Source organism: Culex quinquefasciatus, chromosome 2 (genome assembly GCF_015732765.1).
Source record: "Culex quinquefasciatus strain JHB chromosome 2, VPISU_Cqui_1.0_pri_paternal, whole genome shotgun sequence".
NCBI lineage: Eukaryota > Metazoa > Arthropoda > Insecta > Diptera > Culicidae > Culex > Culex quinquefasciatus.
In genome coordinates, this window is record NC_051862.1 from 53,303,966 (window position 1) to 53,322,033 (window position 18,068).

Here is an 18,068-nt window from a genome sequence, read left to right on the forward strand (position 1 = left end):
TTAACTATATGTTAATCGTTGATTTCTTATGAAATGATTTGCTCACAAAAAAGATGAACGTTTTACGTCGTCGGTTTTACAGTTCTTCAGCGGAAAAAAGTTTTTTGAAATATGTATTGTTTTTAAATCAAGTTCATTTGCGTTTGTGCCCGAAAATCTGCAAATCTGACATGCCTGATATAAAGCCTTTTTGAAGGTCGATAGGGTCGATATATTTTTTTTTGACATTATGTCGACTGCCTGTTCAACATTTTAAATTTTAGATTTCTAAGGTGACTGTTTATTTTGTTTAAATTAAAAACAGAACCACAAAACTCAGGTAAACACGGAACAAAGGAGACCTTACCCAGAAATGCCGAGTTCCCCGTTCAACGATTCCGGCGGCGAAGCAGAAGCGGCCGCAGTGGACCGCATCCTGGAGGAACTGATCGAAACTATTGAGACCACGACCACTACCACAACAACCACCTTCGAGATGTTCCAGGTGCCGGAACCGCCCACTCCAAGGAGATGCATGGTGAGTTCTGGCTTTTCCGAAGGTCGGAATGTAATTCATTAGAAAAAAATCTGTTGCAGGAACTGGGTTGCCAACTGGCTAGAGAACCGTTCCGCTGGACGGGACTTGCGCTGGAGCGCGAGGACGATCTGATTTCGGCCGTGCCAGACGCGGTGTCCATAGCGTCGTCCACCGAGGAACCGACCACCGAAGACGGGTTAATCACGATTATGGTCGGGGATAGCAGCGACGACATGGACGTAGATTCGGAGCCGGAAACTAAAGCCTCTTTGGAGCTGGTGAAGACAAATTTGGAAGTTGCACCTCGGCAGGAGCTGGAAGTGGTGACCACGACGACGACCTGTAGATTGAATAGCAGCGCCTGGATCGAGGGTTGCAATGACGAACCGCCGGAACAGATCACGTGGCAGATTAACGACATCGAACTGAACACGGCCGATTACTATCGGAACTTTTTTATTGTGTGGAACCACTTTAACCTGGTTGGGCATGATCGGCATCTGGGACCGGTTCTGCTCTCCTTTACCGCTGAAGAAACTATCTCTCAGGAGAAGCACTTCCGAGTGTTGCTTTGGCTTTCGACGGGAACGCTGCACAAAGTGATCCCGGTGGCAAGTGTCGGCTCAAATCCGTCCCCGATCAAACTGGCCAAATTGCTGTACAATCGCCTCGAAGTAGACCGGTTCAAACCTGTCATCAGCCCGGATGCATCCAGCATGATTGCGAGCTTCGAGAAAGACATCCAGGCCGGCAATCATCTGTTTAGTGTCCTGCGGAACCGTTCAACTCCAGCTCTGACAGAATTCCTCGAGTTTCTCGGCCAGCTTGTCCAACTGCGTGACCGCACGCTCGTTTTCACCGTGTTCGACGACAAGGACATCGAATTCCGCGTCACTTCCTGTGATGACCCAACCCAGCCAATGGTGGCGATCCACTTTCAGGACCATCCCGAACCCAACCCGATGCACGCCCTGATCGTGATTCAGCCGGTCGCCCCCAACACCCGACACTGTCGATACCGAGTCCAGGTCGGTGACGATGAGTCGAAAATCTTCGCCAAAACCCCCGAGCTGCGCGAATTTATTTTGACGAAGCTGATCAACGCGGACGTGGCGTGCAAGGCGGAGGAAGTCCGGGGACCGTTGCTGAGGAAGCTGGTCAGGCAGTTGGAGCGGCAGACGCGCGAGTTTCTGGGTGACTACGGCGAAGATCGGGAGGTTGGGCAGAAGACAGAGGTGGCGCGGCCACCGGCGCTGGAAGTTAATACCTGGAAGTATGCCCAGCTGCAAAGTTACCTGGATGATTACCGTAAGCTGATGCGGTGGGCCCAGTGGATGAAGGTGCAGATCGGGAAGCGGGAGCACGGCGATGAGGAGTATCAGGTAAGATTCAATTTCTACGTTGGAACCACAAATTAAAATTTTAAATTAAAATTCGGGTTTACAAATTTACGTTTTAAAATTTTTCAAAGTTTTTTGGAACTTCGAATTAAAAATGAATCAAAAAAGGTATACGCCTTAAGAGGCAGTATTTGTAAATATTGCTCGGTTTGTTCTAGAGGTCGTATCGAGGTGCTCCGATTTGGATGAAACTTTCAGCGTTTGTTTGTCTATACATGAGATGAACTCATGGCAAATATGAGCCCTCTACGACAAAGGGAAGTTGGGTAAAACGGGCTTCGAAGTTAGAGGTCCAAAACACCTAAAAAATCTTAAAATTGCTCGCATTTCCGTAAAACTTCATCAATTCCAACTCTCGTAGATGCATTCAAAAGGTCTTTTGAAGCACTTCAAAATGGGCCATAGACATCCAGGGTTGGTTTGAAATTTTCTCTTAGCTTTTGCAAATTACTGTCAAAAATGGATTTTTTTAAAACCTTTATATATTTTTCCAACAGCCTCCAACACCCATACTTCCATAGGTCAAAAGATAGGCAATTTCAGGGACTATAAGCCTATGGTATTAACTTTTTGGCCAATCGCAGTTTTCTCATAGTTTTTCGATTTTTTTACAACAAACAAATTACAACGTTAGTTTTTACCCTCCTGGCCTCCATAGCGGCACTTTTTGGTCTCAATTTTGTCATATTCGGAATCCTCGGACAATTTCACGTAAGTTAGAAGTATTGGAATTGTAAATTTGATTTAAAAAATAAATAAATAAAACATTTTTGAAAAAAGAAACAGATTTTATTTATCCTATGATCAATACGTCAAATGCTGTATCAAGTAGGCGAAAACCTGTTTTACCCCTAATCCAACAAATTGTCAAAAACTATTTTAATTCATTCTAAATGGCAATTTTTTCAATCAAATTTACAACTCCAATACTTTTAATTTACATGAAATTGTCCGAGGATTCCGAATATGACAAAATTGAGACCAAAAAGTGCCGCTATGGACGCCTACAGGGCAAAAACTAACGTTGTAAAAGGTTTGTTGCAGAAAAATCGAAAAACTATGAGAAAAACTGCGATTGGCCAAAAAGTTAATACCGTAGGCTTATAGTCCATGAAATTGCCTATCTTTTGACCTATGGGAGTATGGGTGTTGGAGGCTGTTGGAAAGAGATATAAAGGTTTTAAAAAAATCTATTTTTGACAGTAAATTGCAAAAGCTAAGAGAAAATTTCAAACCAATCCTGGATGTCTATAGCACATTTTGAAGTGCTTCAAAAGACCTTTCGAATGCATCTAAGAGAGTTGGAATTGATAAAGTTTTACGGAAATGCGCGCAATTTTAAGATTTTTTATGTTTTTTTGACCTCAAACTTCAAAGCCCGTTTTACCCCACTTCCCTTTGTCGTAGAGGGCTCATATTTGGCATGAGTTCATCTCATGTATAGACAAACAAACGCTGAAGGTTTCATCCAAATCGGAGCACCTCGATACGACCTGTTACACATTGGTGAAAAACTCGCTCTTAAAAAACTTTGAAGCATTCAATTTATTAATTTATAAATATTTTTTTTTGAAGGAGTTTTATAACTTTAAAATTTATGAATTTGAAAATTAAAAAAATACATTTTTTTAAATACAAATAAAAAACATAAAATAAGTTTATAGGACCTTTCAAAAAAACCGCAAAAATGTCAAAATTAAAAAAATATCAACTCTTGAATTTAAAAAATCTTTCGCCTTGAAAATTTTACTTAGGAATTTAAGAATTTAAGAATTTAAGAATTTAAGAATTTAAGAATTTAAGAATTTAAGAATTTAAGAATTTAAGAATTTAAGAATTTAAGAATTTAAGAATTTAAGAATTTAAGAATTTAAGAATTTAAGAATTTAAGAATTTAAGAATTTAAGAATTTAAGAATTTAAGAATTTAAGAATTTAAGAATTTAAGAATTTAAGAATTTAAGAATTTAAGAATTTAAGAATTTAAGAATTTAAGAATTTAAGAATTTAAGAATTTAAGAATTTAAGAATTTAAGAATTTAAGAATTTAAGAATTTAAGAATTTAAGAATTTAAGAATTTAAGAATTTAAGAATTTAAGAATTTAAGAATTTAAGAATTTAAGAATTTAAGAATTTAAGAATTTAAGAATTTAAGAATTTAAGAATTTAAGAATTTAAGAATTTAAGAATTTAAGAATTAAGAATTTAAGAATTTAAGAATTTAAGAATTTAAGAATTTAAGAATTTAAGAATTTAAGAATTTAAGAATTTAAGAATTTAAGAATTTAAGAATTTAAGAATTTAAGAATTTAAGAATTTAAGAATTTAAGAATTTAAGAATTTAAGAATTTAAGAATTTAAGAATTTAAGAATTTAAGAATTTAAGAATTTAAGAATTTAAGAATTTAAGAATTTAAGAATTTAAGAATTTAAGAATTTAAGAATTTAAATTTAAGAATTTAAGAATTTAAGAATTTAAGAATTTAAGAATTTAAGAATTTAAGAATTTAAGAATTTAAGAATTTAAGAATTTAAGAATTTAAGAATTTAAGAATTTAAGAATTTAAGAATTTAAGAATTTAAGAATTTAAGAATTTAAGAATTTAAGAATTTAAGAATTTAAGAATTTAAGAATTTAAGAATTTAAGAATTTAAGAATTTAAGAATTTAAGAATTTAAGAATTTAAGAATTTAAGAATTTAAGAATTTAAGAATTTAAGAATTTAAGAATTTAAGAATTTAAGAATTTAAGAATTTAAGAATTTAAGAATTTAAGAATTTAAGAATTTAAGAATTTAAGAATTTAAGAATTTAAGAATTTAAGAATTTAAGAATTTAAGAATTTAAGAATTTAAGAATTTAAGAATTTAAGAATTTAAGAATTTAAGAATTTAAGAATTTAAGAATTTAAGAATTTAGAATTTAAGAATTTAAGAATTTAAGAATTTAAGAATTTAAGAATTTAAGAATTTAAGAATTTAAGAATTTAAGAATTTAAGAATTTAAGAATTTAAGAATTTAAGAATTTAAGAATTTAAGAATTTAAGAATTTAAGAATTTAAGAATTTAAGAATTTAAGAATTTAAGAATTTAAGAATTTAAGAATTTAAGAATTTAAGAATTTAAGAATTTAAGAATTTAAGAATTTAAGAATTTAAGAATTTAAGAATTTAAGAATTTAAGAATTTAAGAATTTAAGAATTTAAGAATTTAAGAATTTAGAATTTAAGAATTTAAGAATTTAAGAATTTAAGAATTTAAGAATTTAAGAATTTAAGAATTTAAGAATTTAAGAATTTAAGAATTTAAGAATTTAAGAATTTAAGAATTTAAGAATTTAGAATTTAAGAATTTAAGAATTTAAGAATTTAAGAATTTAAGAATTTAAGAATTTAAGAATTTAAGAATTTAAGAATTTAAGAATTTAAGAATTTAAGAATTTAAGAATTTAAGAATTTAAGAATTTAAGAATTTAAGAATTTAAGAATTTAAGAATTTAAGAATTTAAGAATTTAAGAATTTAAGAATTTAAGAATTTAAGAATTTAAGAATTTAAGAATTTAAGAATTTAAGAATTTAAGAATTTAAGAATTTAAGAATTTAAGAATTTAAGAATTTAAGAATTTAAGAATTTAAGAATTTAAGAATTTAAGAATTTAAGAATTTAAGAATTTAAGAATTTAAGAATTTAAGAATTTAAGAATTTAAGAATTTAAGAATTTAAGAATTTAAGAATTTAAGAATTTAAGAATTTAAGAATTTAAGAATTTAAGAATTTAAGAATTTAAGAATTTAAGAATTTAAGAATTTAAGAATTTAAGAATTTAAGAATTTAAGAATTTAAGAATTTAAGAATTTAAATTTAAGAATTTAAGAATTTAAGAATTTAAGAATTTAAGAATTTAAGAATTTAAGAATTTAAGAATTTAAGAATTTAAGAATTTAAGAATTTAAGAATTTAAGAATTTAAGAATTTAAGAATTTAAGAATTTAAGAATTTAAGAATTTAAGAATTTAAGAATTTAAGAATTTAAGAATTTAAGAATTTAAGAATTTAAGAATTTAAGAATTTAAGAATTTAAGAATTTAAGAATTTAAGAATTTAAGAATTTAAGAATTTAAGAATTTAAGAATTTAAGAATTTAAGAATTTAAGAATTTAAGAATTAAGAATTTAAGAATTTAAGAATTTAAGAATAAATTTAAGAATTTAAGAATTTAAGAATTTAAGAATTTAAGAATTTAAGAATTTAATTTAAATTTAAGAATTTAAGAATTTAAGAATTTAAGAATTTAAGAATTTAAGAATTTAAGAATTAAGAATTTAAGAATTTAAGAATTTAAGAATTTAAGAATTTAAGAATTTAAGAATTTAAGAATTTAAGAATTTAAGAATTTAAGAATTTAAGAATTTAAGAATTTAAGAATTTAAGAATTTAAGAATTTAAGAATTTAAGAATTTAAGAATTTAAGAATTTAAGAATTTAAGAATTTAAGAATTTAAGAATTTAAGAATTTAAGAATTTAGAATTTAAGAATTTAAGAATTTAATTTAAGAATTTAAGAATTTAAGAATTTAAGAATTTAAGAATTTAAGAATTTAAGAATTTAGAATTTAAGAATTTAAGAATTTAAGAATTTAAGAATTTAAGAATTTAAGAATTTAAGAATTTAAGAATTTAAGAATTTAAGAATTTAAGAATTTAAGAATTTAAGAATTTAAGAATTTAAGAATTTAAGAATTTAAGAATTTAAGAATTTAAGAATTTAAGAATTTAAGAATTTAAGAATTTAAGAATTTAAGAATTTAAGAATTTAAGAATTTAGAATTTAAGAATTTAAGAATTTAAGAATTTAAGAATTTAAGAATTTAAGAATTTAAGAATTTAAGAATTTAAGAATTTAAGAATTTAAGAATTTAAGAATTTAAGAATTTAAGAATTTAAGAATTTAAGAATTTAAGAATTTAAATTTAAGAATTTAAGAATTTAAGAATTTAAAATTTAAGAATTTAAGAATTTAGAATTTAAGAATTTAAGAATTTAAGAATTTAAGAATTAAGAATTTAAGAATTTAAGAATTTAAGAATTTAAGAATTTAAGAATTTAAGAATTTAAGAATTTAAGAATTTAAGAATTTAAGAATTTAAGAATTTAAGAATTTAAGAATTTAAGAATTTAAGAATTTAAGAATTTAAGAATTTAAGAATTTAAGAATTTAAGAATTTAAGAATTTAAGAATTTAAGAATTTAAGAATTTAAGAATTTAAGAATTTAAGAATTTAAGAATTTAAGAATTTAAGAATTTAAGAATTTAAGAATTTAAGAATTTAAGAATTTAAGAATTTAAATTTAAGAATTTAAGAATTTAAGAATTTAAGAATTTAAGAATTTAAGAATTTAAGAATTTAAGAATTTAAGAATTTAAGAATTTAAGAATTTAAGAATTTAAGAATTTAAGAATTTAAGAATTTAAGAATTTTAAGAATTTAAGAATTTAAGAATTTAAGAATTTAAGAATTTAAGAATTTAAGAATTTAAGAATTTAAGAATTTAAGAATTTAAGAATTTAAGAATTTAAGAATTTAAGAATTTAAGAATTTAAGAATTTAAGAATTTAAGAATTTAAGAATTTAAGAATTTAAGAATTTAAGAATTTAAGAATTTAAGAATTTAAGAATTTAAGAATTTAAGAATTTAAGAATTTAAGAATTTAAGAATTTAAGAATTTAAATTTAAGAATTTAAGAATTTAAGAATTTAAGAATTTAAGAATTTAAGAATTTAAGAATTTAAGAATTTAAGAATTTAAGAATTTAAGAATTTAAGAATTTAAGAATTTAAGAATTTAAGAATTTAAGAATTTAAGAATTTAAGAATTTAAGAATTTAAGAATTAAGAATTTAAGAATTTAAGAATTTAAGAATTTAAGAATTTAAGAATTTAAGAATTTAAGAATTTAAGAATTTAAGAATTTAAGAATTTAAGAATTTAAGAATTTAAGAATTTAAGAATTTAAGAATTTAAGAATTTAAGAATTTAAGAATTTAAGAATTTAAGAATTTAAGAATTTAAGAATTTAAGAATTTAAGAATTTAAGAATTTAAGAATTTAAGAATTTAAGAATTTAAGAATTTAAGAATTTAAGAATTTAAGAATTTAAGAATTTAAGAATTTAAGAATTTAAGAATTTAAGAATTTAAGAATTTAAGAATTTAAGAATTTAAGAATTTAAGAATTTAAGAATTTAAGAATTTAAGAATTTAAGAATTTAAGAATTTAAGAATTTAAGAATTTAAGAATTTAAGAATTTAAGAATTTAAGAATTTAAGAATTTAAGAATTTAAGAATTTAAGAATTTAAGAATTTAAGAATTTAAGAATTTAAGAATTTAAGAATTTAAGAATTTAAGAATTTAAGAATTTAAGAATTTAAGAATTTAAGAATTTAAGAATTTAAGAATTTAAGAATTTAAGAATTTAAGAATTTAAGAATTTAAGAATTTAAGAATTTAAGAATTTAAGAATTTAAGAATTTAAGAATTTAAGAATTTAAGAATTTAAGAATTTAAGAATTTAAGAATTTAAGAATTTAAGAATTTAAGAATTTAAGAATTTAAGAATTTAAGAATTTAAGAATTTAAGAATTTAAGAATTTAAGAATTTAAGAATTTAAGAATTTAAGAATTTAAGAATTTAAGAATTTAAGAATTTAAGAATTTAAGAATTTAAGAATTTAAGAATTTAAGAATTTAAGAATTTAAGAATTTAAGAATTTAAGAATTTAAGAATTTAAGAATTTAAGAATTTAAGAATTTAAGAATTTAAGAATTTAAGAATTTAAGAATTTAAGAATTTAAGAATTTAAGAATTTAAGAATTTAAGAATTTAAATTTAAGAATTTAAGAATTTAAGAATTTAAGAATTTAAGAATTTAAGAATTTAAGAATTTAAGAATTTAAGAATTTAAGAATTTAAGAATTTAAGAATTTAAGAATTTAAGAATTTAAGAATTTAAGAATTTAAGAATTTAAGAATTTAAGAATTTAAGAATTTAAGAATTTAAGAATTTAAGAATTTAAGAATTTAAGAATTTAAGAATTTAAGAATTTAAGAATTTAAGAATTTAAGAATTTAAGAATTTAAGAATTTAAGAATTTAAGAATTTAAGAATTTAAGAATTTAAGAATTTAAGAATTTAAGAATTTAAGAATTTAAGAATTTTAAAATTTAAAAATTTAAGAATTTAAGAATTTAAGAATTTAAGAATTTAAGAATTTAAGAATTTAAGAATATAAGAATATAAGAATTTAAGAATTTAAGAATTTAAGATTTTTTGTGTTTTTTCAAAAGAATTTTTATGATTTAGAATTTGTGGTTTCACATATTTAGGAATTTAAAAATATTGAGTTTTTTTTGTTATTTTATAATTTAATAAAATATAAGAATTTAGAATCTACGAATTTTTAGAAATTTTTGAGTTTAGGGATTTTTAATTTTAGTGTGCTAGAATTTCAGAGTTTTAAATTTTTAGATGTTAAGAAAAGTGGATTTTGGGTTAGAATTTTGCTGTAGAATTTTAAAATTTGATAGAGTTTAATCTGTTTTATATTTATTTCAATGAAAATTAATTTTAATATTTTGGAATATTTGAATTTGTAATTTTTATTTTTGAAAAGGTCCAGTGAAACAATTTTGAAATTGTTGGTATTGAATGGTTTAATCCATTCTTTGTAAAAACTTTGAAATTAGCTTTTGGCATCTTTTTTTTATGCTCCAGTAATTTAGATTTTGTTTTAGAATTTATAAAGCTACGACTTTTTCCTGATCGTCAGTCGAAATTTATCTTTCATCTCCTTTCCAGGAACGCATCGCGGAAAAGTTTTCCGCGCTAGAGCAATTTGGCGCCGAGTTGCTGCGGGTCAACAGCCAGGTTTCGCTCGAAATCCAGCAGCAGATCGAACCGGTGCAGGCGCTGGTCAGCCAGTGCAAACGTGACCTGATGGGCCAGATTTGTGGACCTCTCGTCCCCGCACCGGTTGCTGCACCAGTTCCGGTGCAAGTCGTTCAAAGGGAGAAAAAGGAGGAAAAGGACGATGGGTCGTTGTCGGGCGAAGCGCTCGTCTACCAGAGGTTGGTGGCCGGAATTGAGGACGAAGGCGAATGGATCAACCAGAAGGAGCGCTGGCTAAAGGAGCTCACGATTGAGGACTCTGTAAGTTGTTTGGCGGAGAAGCATGACGAGTTCAGGAAGGAGTTTGTCTCTCATTGGGACAACTTCCAAGCCATGAGCGCCGAGGGTCAAAAATTGAGCGACGGCAGATTCAGCGAGGCCATCCGCTATTTATGTACGCTGCTACGTCCGTGGTTTGACCAGCTGCAGAAGAGCGCCACTCAATCGCTGGTGCACGCGCTGACGACCGATCTGGGCAACTCGAGTATGGCCAGTGCGGCAGATTCGGGTTTCCTCAGTGCGACCGACTCCAGCCTAGCGTCGCCCGATTCGCCTCTCAGCATTCTCAGCACGCTGGCCAAGTCGATTCGCGTAGATCGGAAGAACCTCTGGACGACCTGCGTGGGAATGCGTCGCGCCTGGCTGTACAACAAGTTCCTGTACATCTCGGAAGTGACGCTCGCGCAAATCATCGAAATCGTTGGCTTTTTCCTCGACTACGTGGCGTCGCTGCTGCGCAAAGATTTCCCCGAGGAAGACCTCGAAAAGATCACCAAAAAGCTGGTACTCAAACACATCACCGGACCGCTGTTCCGCTTCTTCCGGGAGGACAGACCGCGCGGAGATCGGGACCTGGAAACGCTCATCAAGAAGAGAGCGCTCAAGCAGAGGTTTATGCAAACGTTCTCGCGCAAAACCAAGATCGCCAACGAGGCGGCCAACCTGCTGCATTTGTTGGCGCTGGACTTTGTGATGTACTTCCGGAACAACACGCGCAAGCTGCTGGATGGATCGTACGTGACGCAGTTCGAGCACATTGACAAGGCGCTGCGCGGGATCGGGTTCGGGTTTCTTATCAGGCCCGACGAGAGTGTTTGATGAGTTTGTTTTGCGTTGCAAGGATTTTTTTTTCGTTTTCGGTCAAATTTTATTTGATGACGATTTTTTGTTATTTTTCTTTTTTGAGAGGACAAATTAGCCTGGCTTGCTAACTGTTGTTAAAAATAATTTAAGAAAATCTACTTTCTTTTACTGTATTAACAAACGCAAATTTAAAATAAACTTGACAAACTTGAATTTTCCAACCACGTTTTTTACGATTTATTTCAGACTATTAAAAATAAATAAAATAACACAACAACAGAGTCTGAACTGACTCACTTTGAAAAACGATTAATTTTTTTTCACTACCCACACTTTTCTCCCTTCTTTTTATATTTTTTTTTGTATTTAGAAGGTCTGCAAAGAATATTACTTCTCTTCTCGTATTTAAATTTTGATACATTATTTCATGAATTTTTACATGTTTTTTCTACCTTTTTTTATTTGAGCAACTCTTTACGAAATCAGCGGATTTCGACAATTTTTATTTTTTGTATTTGGGACCATCCATAAACCACCTGGAAACTTTTTTGATATCGCAGAAATCTGTAGTTCTTTTTTTTATTTAAGAATTGAACAATTAAAGAATTTAAAAAAATAAGAATTTTGGGGATTTCAATTCAATTCGGATTTATTGGTGAATAATCAAGATAAAATAAGTTCTTTTGAGGTACATTACAGAGTTTTGGAGTTCCTTTCAGCTGTGTGTTACAACATAATCCATTTTGGAACAATTATTGCTTGTAAATAAAGGTGTTACCAAGAGTAAGAAAAATTAAGAAAAAAACTTACTAAAATTACTAGGGAAAGGGGATAGAGATAGAGAAAGCTTAAAACAAGATCACAGTTCTTTATCCTTTATAGATGTGCTTGATCATCAGCTCCCCAAGGGCCAGGAATTGCTCCGCATTGTTACGGCAGGTCCGAAACCGCGTCATCATCTCCCCTGCGAGCGCAAAGAACTCTGGCAGGGTGAAGAGATATTCCCCGGTACCGGCAGCGATCACGCTGGCGAACGATCGCCCCCATCCAGGAGGGAACGCTGAGTTGTCCGCTGGAACCGTACGATGACCAGCTGCCGGCACGGTTACGCTCGCACTTCGCTGAGGAGGGTGGGTTGCTGCTGCTTTCTTCTTCCTCTTTTCCTGCTCCTCGAGGTAGGTTTTTCGTGCGCTGCATCCACGGTAGTTGCTGGTATGGTTACCTCCACAGTTGGCGCACTTAATGCGCGCCTTGGTTTGCTATGCCTTGTCCCCCAAATCCGCCTTGCACGGCAGTGCACACGCCTCAGAGAGGTGTGATTCACCGCACTTCATACAGCGGGGCAGTTCCGCGAGCCGTGGCCGAATTTCTGGCAACGGTGGCATTACATTTCGGGTGAATTGCCTGTAAATTACCGGGAGAGATCCCATTTGCCATTTGTATTGATTTGCTTTTTGCTGAAGGTGCCGAAAAGTTTGGTTATTCGAGGTTTGTATACACGCCAGACTTCTACAAAATTAGGTGTATTATCATTTCAAGACGATTCAAAGTTGGGCAGAAAGTTATGATTGCGTTGATATGCTTATAAGTAAAACGATGGCAAAATGAAGATTACCTATAGAATGATTTTCAAAAGAATACAGCATACGAGTGCGAATCATCATGATTCTTGGCGTGAGAAGCATCTTCTCTAAGATTCCAAAGCACCAGAGAGAAAGTCCTGAAATAATATCAACAATGGCTGATAGTGGGGATGGTACATAATATATGAACAAATTGCGGTGAGTTGGGGGAAAAGAAAAACCGAGAAAAACCAGGATTTCCCTCGACGACGATGCTGACGACCGACCGGCTCCCCATGGGTGTGTGAAAATATAATGTTTTATGCATCGTGTCCAAAGAGTGGAACACGTTTTCCCCCTGTCCACTTGCATACAAATGGACCTAATGGGAGGGTGGGGTTGGGGCTTTTGCTTTTTGCTCCCTGGATAATCATTATGAGCGTCGTCATCATAATGAGCATGACGCGACGTAAGCTTCGAGCTTTGTTCACAGGATTATGTGGAATGAACGTTTACCATGAACTTTACGTTAAAATTTAATGTTTTTTAAAGAAATGTACCGACAGTGGGGTAACTACGGCCCCAACTAAATACTTCTTATACTTCTTGTAATTACTAAAACAACCAGTATATTCCAGATACTTTCAATGAACTCATTGCATGAGCCCTCTTATTGACAAAAGCAGATTTTGTAGTTATAAAACTATACACGACATTTAAAAAGGGGGTATATGGAAGCGTTGTCCCGCACGAAAAATGATAATTGTTTAATTTGCAATAGTTCGTGAAATCGGATTTGCATCATATTTGGGGTTCTCGAATTCAAAAAAGGTGCTCATTTGTCGTCTCTAGAAGCAAATCGTGTAGCAGGCCAGTTTTTGATCGATCTAGACTAAATCGACCCTCCTGAATCCAAATTTGCCCGTTGATTTTCCTGAGTCTCAAAGGAAAGCGAGATATTCAAGATGGCGTCTTATATGGCGGCTGAATGGAAAAACCACCACAAAAGGATTTTTAAGCTAAATCAACTAGTCAAATTTAACTAATTTGGGGTCGCTGAACTCGAATATGAGCCATATAATACTCCAAAGTACTCAGGGATGGTGCAATCCAAGATGGCGAATCAAGAATATTGGAAATTTTTATACAGAAATGCCCTCAGTACTTTGGAGTATTATATGGCTCATATTCGAGTTCAGCGACCCCAAATTAGTTAAATTTTACCCGTTGATTGCCTGTTACAATCCTGAAAAAAAAAATCAAATTTCTAGCTTCGGCATATTGACGGCCATCTTGGATTGCACATCCCCTGAGTATTTTGGAATATTCTAGGGCTCATATTCGAGTTCAGCAACCCTTTGTTAAATTTGTCCTGTTCATTGCCGATAACATTTCTTTATAAAATATTGAATATTCTAGCACCGCCATATTGGCCGCCATCTTGGATTGTACGTTCCCTGAATACTTTGGAGTATTTTAGGAGTCATATTCGAGCTCAGCGACTCTAAATTAGTTTAGGTTGACTAGTCAGTAGAGATTTTCACAATTGCTTCATTTCGTGACGGGACAACGCGAGCAAAACCCTCTTTTGCAAAATATCTGCGTTGTCCCGTCACGAAAAGAAATACCTGTCAAATCAACTAAATTTGACGAAATTGGGTGATCCAGGAAGCAAAATCTTCGTTTTTTTTATTTTAGAAACAACTATAGAAAAAGGCTTTTCCAGAAACTTACTAGGAGAGCACAGTTCTTCACTTTTTTGTATATAAAAATCAAAATGATCCAATTGTACGATGTTGTCCCGTCACGCTACATATGTATCTCACTTGACTCAAACTTTGTGTATTTAAATGTTTGCTGGAGTGAATCTTATTGGAAATTTAATGTACTTTCCAAATTTGTATAAATATTGGTACCTTTTCCCACAGATTTTAAAGTTATCATTAAAAAACTGAAAACATATGCGTACAAACGTTGTCCCGTCACGAAAGAATCGGTCTATAGAATTTAGATTGTTTTCAAAATGTAGGCTTTTACCAGTAATACATTTCTTTTTTTCGCTGCATTAAATTTGTATTCATATAAGCAATTTTTAATATGAAACCACCAACAAATTTCAAATTGTCAAGAAACAATCAAAGGAAAGAAGCTCAGCAGTCAGCATGATCAAGAAGAACAAAATATTAAAAAATATCTCCAAATGAGACCGAATGCGAGATTCCTCGCAAATGAAAATTGAAATGAAAAATTGTGTACGACTACACTGCCCTCTGCTCTGCATGATGGCATTTGTCTTCTTGTTCTTCTACTTTCAATTTGACCGGGTTGGGTCGACCTCGAAGTGTGTGTGTGCTGCTGCTGCTGTTGCTCCACCACGATGGATGGCCCGGGCCCAGGACAGATGACACTTTTTCACTTGTGACCGTTCCAAAGGGACAGGTTGCAGGCGGTAGGGGTCGAAGAATCTTTGTGCTTCCGGAAAATGAATATTTACCCATTATTCCTCAACCTTCTTCTTTGTGCCGTTTTCCCTCGTGACGACTCTAAGAAATACGAAAGACAATTGGTTCTGGGAGATTCTTCGGGTTTTTGAAAATAAAATTTCTAAGATTTTTTTTTTTTGCAAAACAATAAACACCATTTAGTTGTTTGATATGATAAACTGTATTTGTAATCGTTTATTTTATCTTATATTAAATATTACCTTTTAAAATTCTGTTTCATATATAGAAAAAGTGCTTACTGTAATTTAAATCAGTTTTTATGTCAAAAATGATAATCCTTGAAATTTTATTGGAGTGCGAAACTCAAGTGCACTAAGTTGTGAAATAAGTAGTTGAACTATGTAGTGTAAACTAAATCTTTTCAAAAATATTTCATTTTTTTCCTAAAGAACTGCCGTCCTGTGGAATCCCAGTAGAAAGGGGGCGTTCTAAGGGGACAACGGTAAGGTTCGAGAGTTGAACTTTATGTTTCTTTTAGTGCTGCCGAGTGTGAGCGAGCAGGATGACAAAAACTCTGAAGAAACCAACAACTGGTGCCAGCCAGGACCACCCACACCCCCATTCGAGTCCGCGTGAGAAACTGGTTCCAATTGCTCCTCAAAAAAGATATGAGTCGAAGACCAACGACGCCATCTTGCAATATTATTTTTTATTATTTTCATTTAAATTGAAAATCGAAATGAAGAAAAGACCCTCTACCGCCCTTCCCCATCCCTCCGACAGAACTGATAAAAGTAATCAAAATATTGATCTTGAGTTTATCAACGTCATTCGCGGAGGAACTGCTCCCGCGGGGCAGTTTGTTCTGCTTGGACCGATGGACCAACTGCGAGTTCAACTCCGCACAGAGACAAGTAGAACTTTTTAGCAGATGTGGAATGTCGTATTTCGCAAAACCTGTTCGTGTGATGATGGCGTAATTGGTTCTTCTTTTTCGTTTTCTTCGGAGCTTCAATTGTACTGGAGAAATAAAAAGTTATGTGACTTCTTGACGGGGTTTACATCAGTTTTATGTTAGGGTTCATCGGTTGTGTAATAAAAAGTTCTGCTTTGAGAAATGAAATTATATTTGTAACTTGCATTCTTATGGAATTTCCGTTCCTCTACGTTTGGATGACACTTTGTCCATGCATTCCCAATTTCAAAAGAAGCCATTTTGCACCATTTTGCGTCATTAGCATTAGCATTAGCATTAGCATTTGGAGGACGCCCCACCACCGGAAGGCTCCACAACGCTTATCCCTCTGTTTGGTCTGGTTGTGTTAGACCCTCATCCGGAACAATAATCCAACACGGGAGATACCATGTCTTCATCTTTTGATGAGTGTGTAATACAGCCCAGGGCATAAGGGGGTCCAGGCCGGGTCCAAGCTATCCTCAGGGATATGAAGGATCGTTAGTAAACACCTATCTAAAGTGCGCAAGGACCCCTACGTCACCTTAGTGGTATAGATGTTTGTAGGGAGGTTTTGGACTCAATGTTAGTAGGAGAGGTAGAACCCTAGGATACACCTCGAAAGGCGTTGCGGGTTGGTTGTAACAGTATTCCTAATTCCAGTCTAGGCTCACCAAGTCGCCATGGCCTAGTGGTTAGCATTTTTGCTTACCAATCCAAAGGACGGGGGTTCAAACCCCGCCTTCAGCGACTTTGATTTTTCGTTCGTATTCAGCATTTCAAGTATTTCTATGTCCTTAACTTTCTCGATGGGAGCAGATGGGAATCGAACCCAGAACCATTCGCTTACAAAGCAAACACTGTAACCATTCAGCCACAGCTGCTCCTCTGCACCATTTTGCGTCATTTGCATTAAATATTGTCAATTAAAATTTCTTAAATCATTTTTAGATGCAGAATCAAATTTGCAATCGAAATGACTCAAAAAAATTTGATAGGGTACACCGTTATTCGGTTATTATAATAGGCATTTTAAGATGAAATTTTTCGAAAAATGTTTAGTAAAAAAAATGTTTTGCAATTTAAATAATATACTAAAAATACAAATTTAAAAAATTGCTCTCATTCTAAAACTCGCGGTATCTCGGACTATTGATTCGATTTTAATTGTTAAAAAATGAAACTTTGTTTTTTTTTTCAATAATATTTCATTTAACCCAACATTCGAAAATTTTAAAAATAAGTTTTTTTATACCGTAAAACAGGGTGACTCTGGTAAATAAGGTGTAGGGGAGAGTGGGGAGACTTGATCCCCGGGGACACTTGATTCCAAGCCTGTATCTCGTCAGCATGTGGGTAAAACAATTAGCTTTGTTCTAGAAAGTTGTGCGAAATTGAGTAAAACTCATTGTAGAAAACAAAGAATAGATTGAGTTACACACATTTTTCTAAAAAGTGCTGCAAAAAACTTCCAAGGGATCTTTTTTCTTTGTTTTGATAAGTATAGAAAACACTCAAAAAATATTCAAAAAAATATTTTTCATACATGAATTGTTTGATAAACATATCAACTCCAAAATCCTTACACATTTGACGTTAAATTTATCGTCATACTATTTTTTCAATCAATTGTTTAAAAAAGTGCGTTTAGGGAGACTTGATCCCAGACACTGGAATCAGCCTCAAGATTAAATAATTGGGCTGGGTTTTCGTACATAGTTTCCTTTAGTATAGTTGTACATAACTTACTGCAGTTTGAACCATTTTTCAAAAGTTTTGTAAACAAAAATTACTAGCTTTTGTAAACATGCCCAATTTTTGTATAAAAAAGAAAATTTTAAATTTTTAAATATTTTGCTTGCTAAATTTGTTATATTTTGAACACAAACGTACATGTTTAATGTGAAATTGCTGTAACTTGGCATGATTCGAAGAGATTTTCTGATGAAATACCCTTATCAGCCAAACATAGTTGAATGTTTAAGCTTTCAATTCATGCAAAAAGTTCATAGTTTGGTGAGAAATTGACAGAGTTATGTGCGATACAAAAAAGGGGATCAAGTCTCCCCACTCTCCCCTACACATCGAATACGTATAGAATGGTATGGAATCATACTGACCATGGTAAAGAAGTGTTCAAAGTACTACTGAAGAGGT

At 31.5% G+C, this 18,068-nt stretch overlaps 1 protein-coding gene across 1 annotated transcript; it reads left to right on the plus strand.

Annotated features, from left to right (window-relative positions):
• Positions 1 to 256: 256 nt before the first annotated feature.
• On the plus strand, positions 257 to 11,174 carry LOC6052904. Its single transcript, XM_038257497.1, has 3 exons — positions 257 to 517; positions 577 to 1,899; positions 9,778 to 11,174. Exons 1-3 carry the CDS (start codon positions 353 to 355, stop codon positions 10,963 to 10,965), a joined length of 2,676 nt encoding a protein of 891 aa, XP_038113425.1. The 5' UTR covers positions 257 to 352; the 3' UTR covers positions 10,966 to 11,174.
• The last annotated feature ends 6,894 nt before the right edge of the window (positions 11,175 to 18,068 follow it).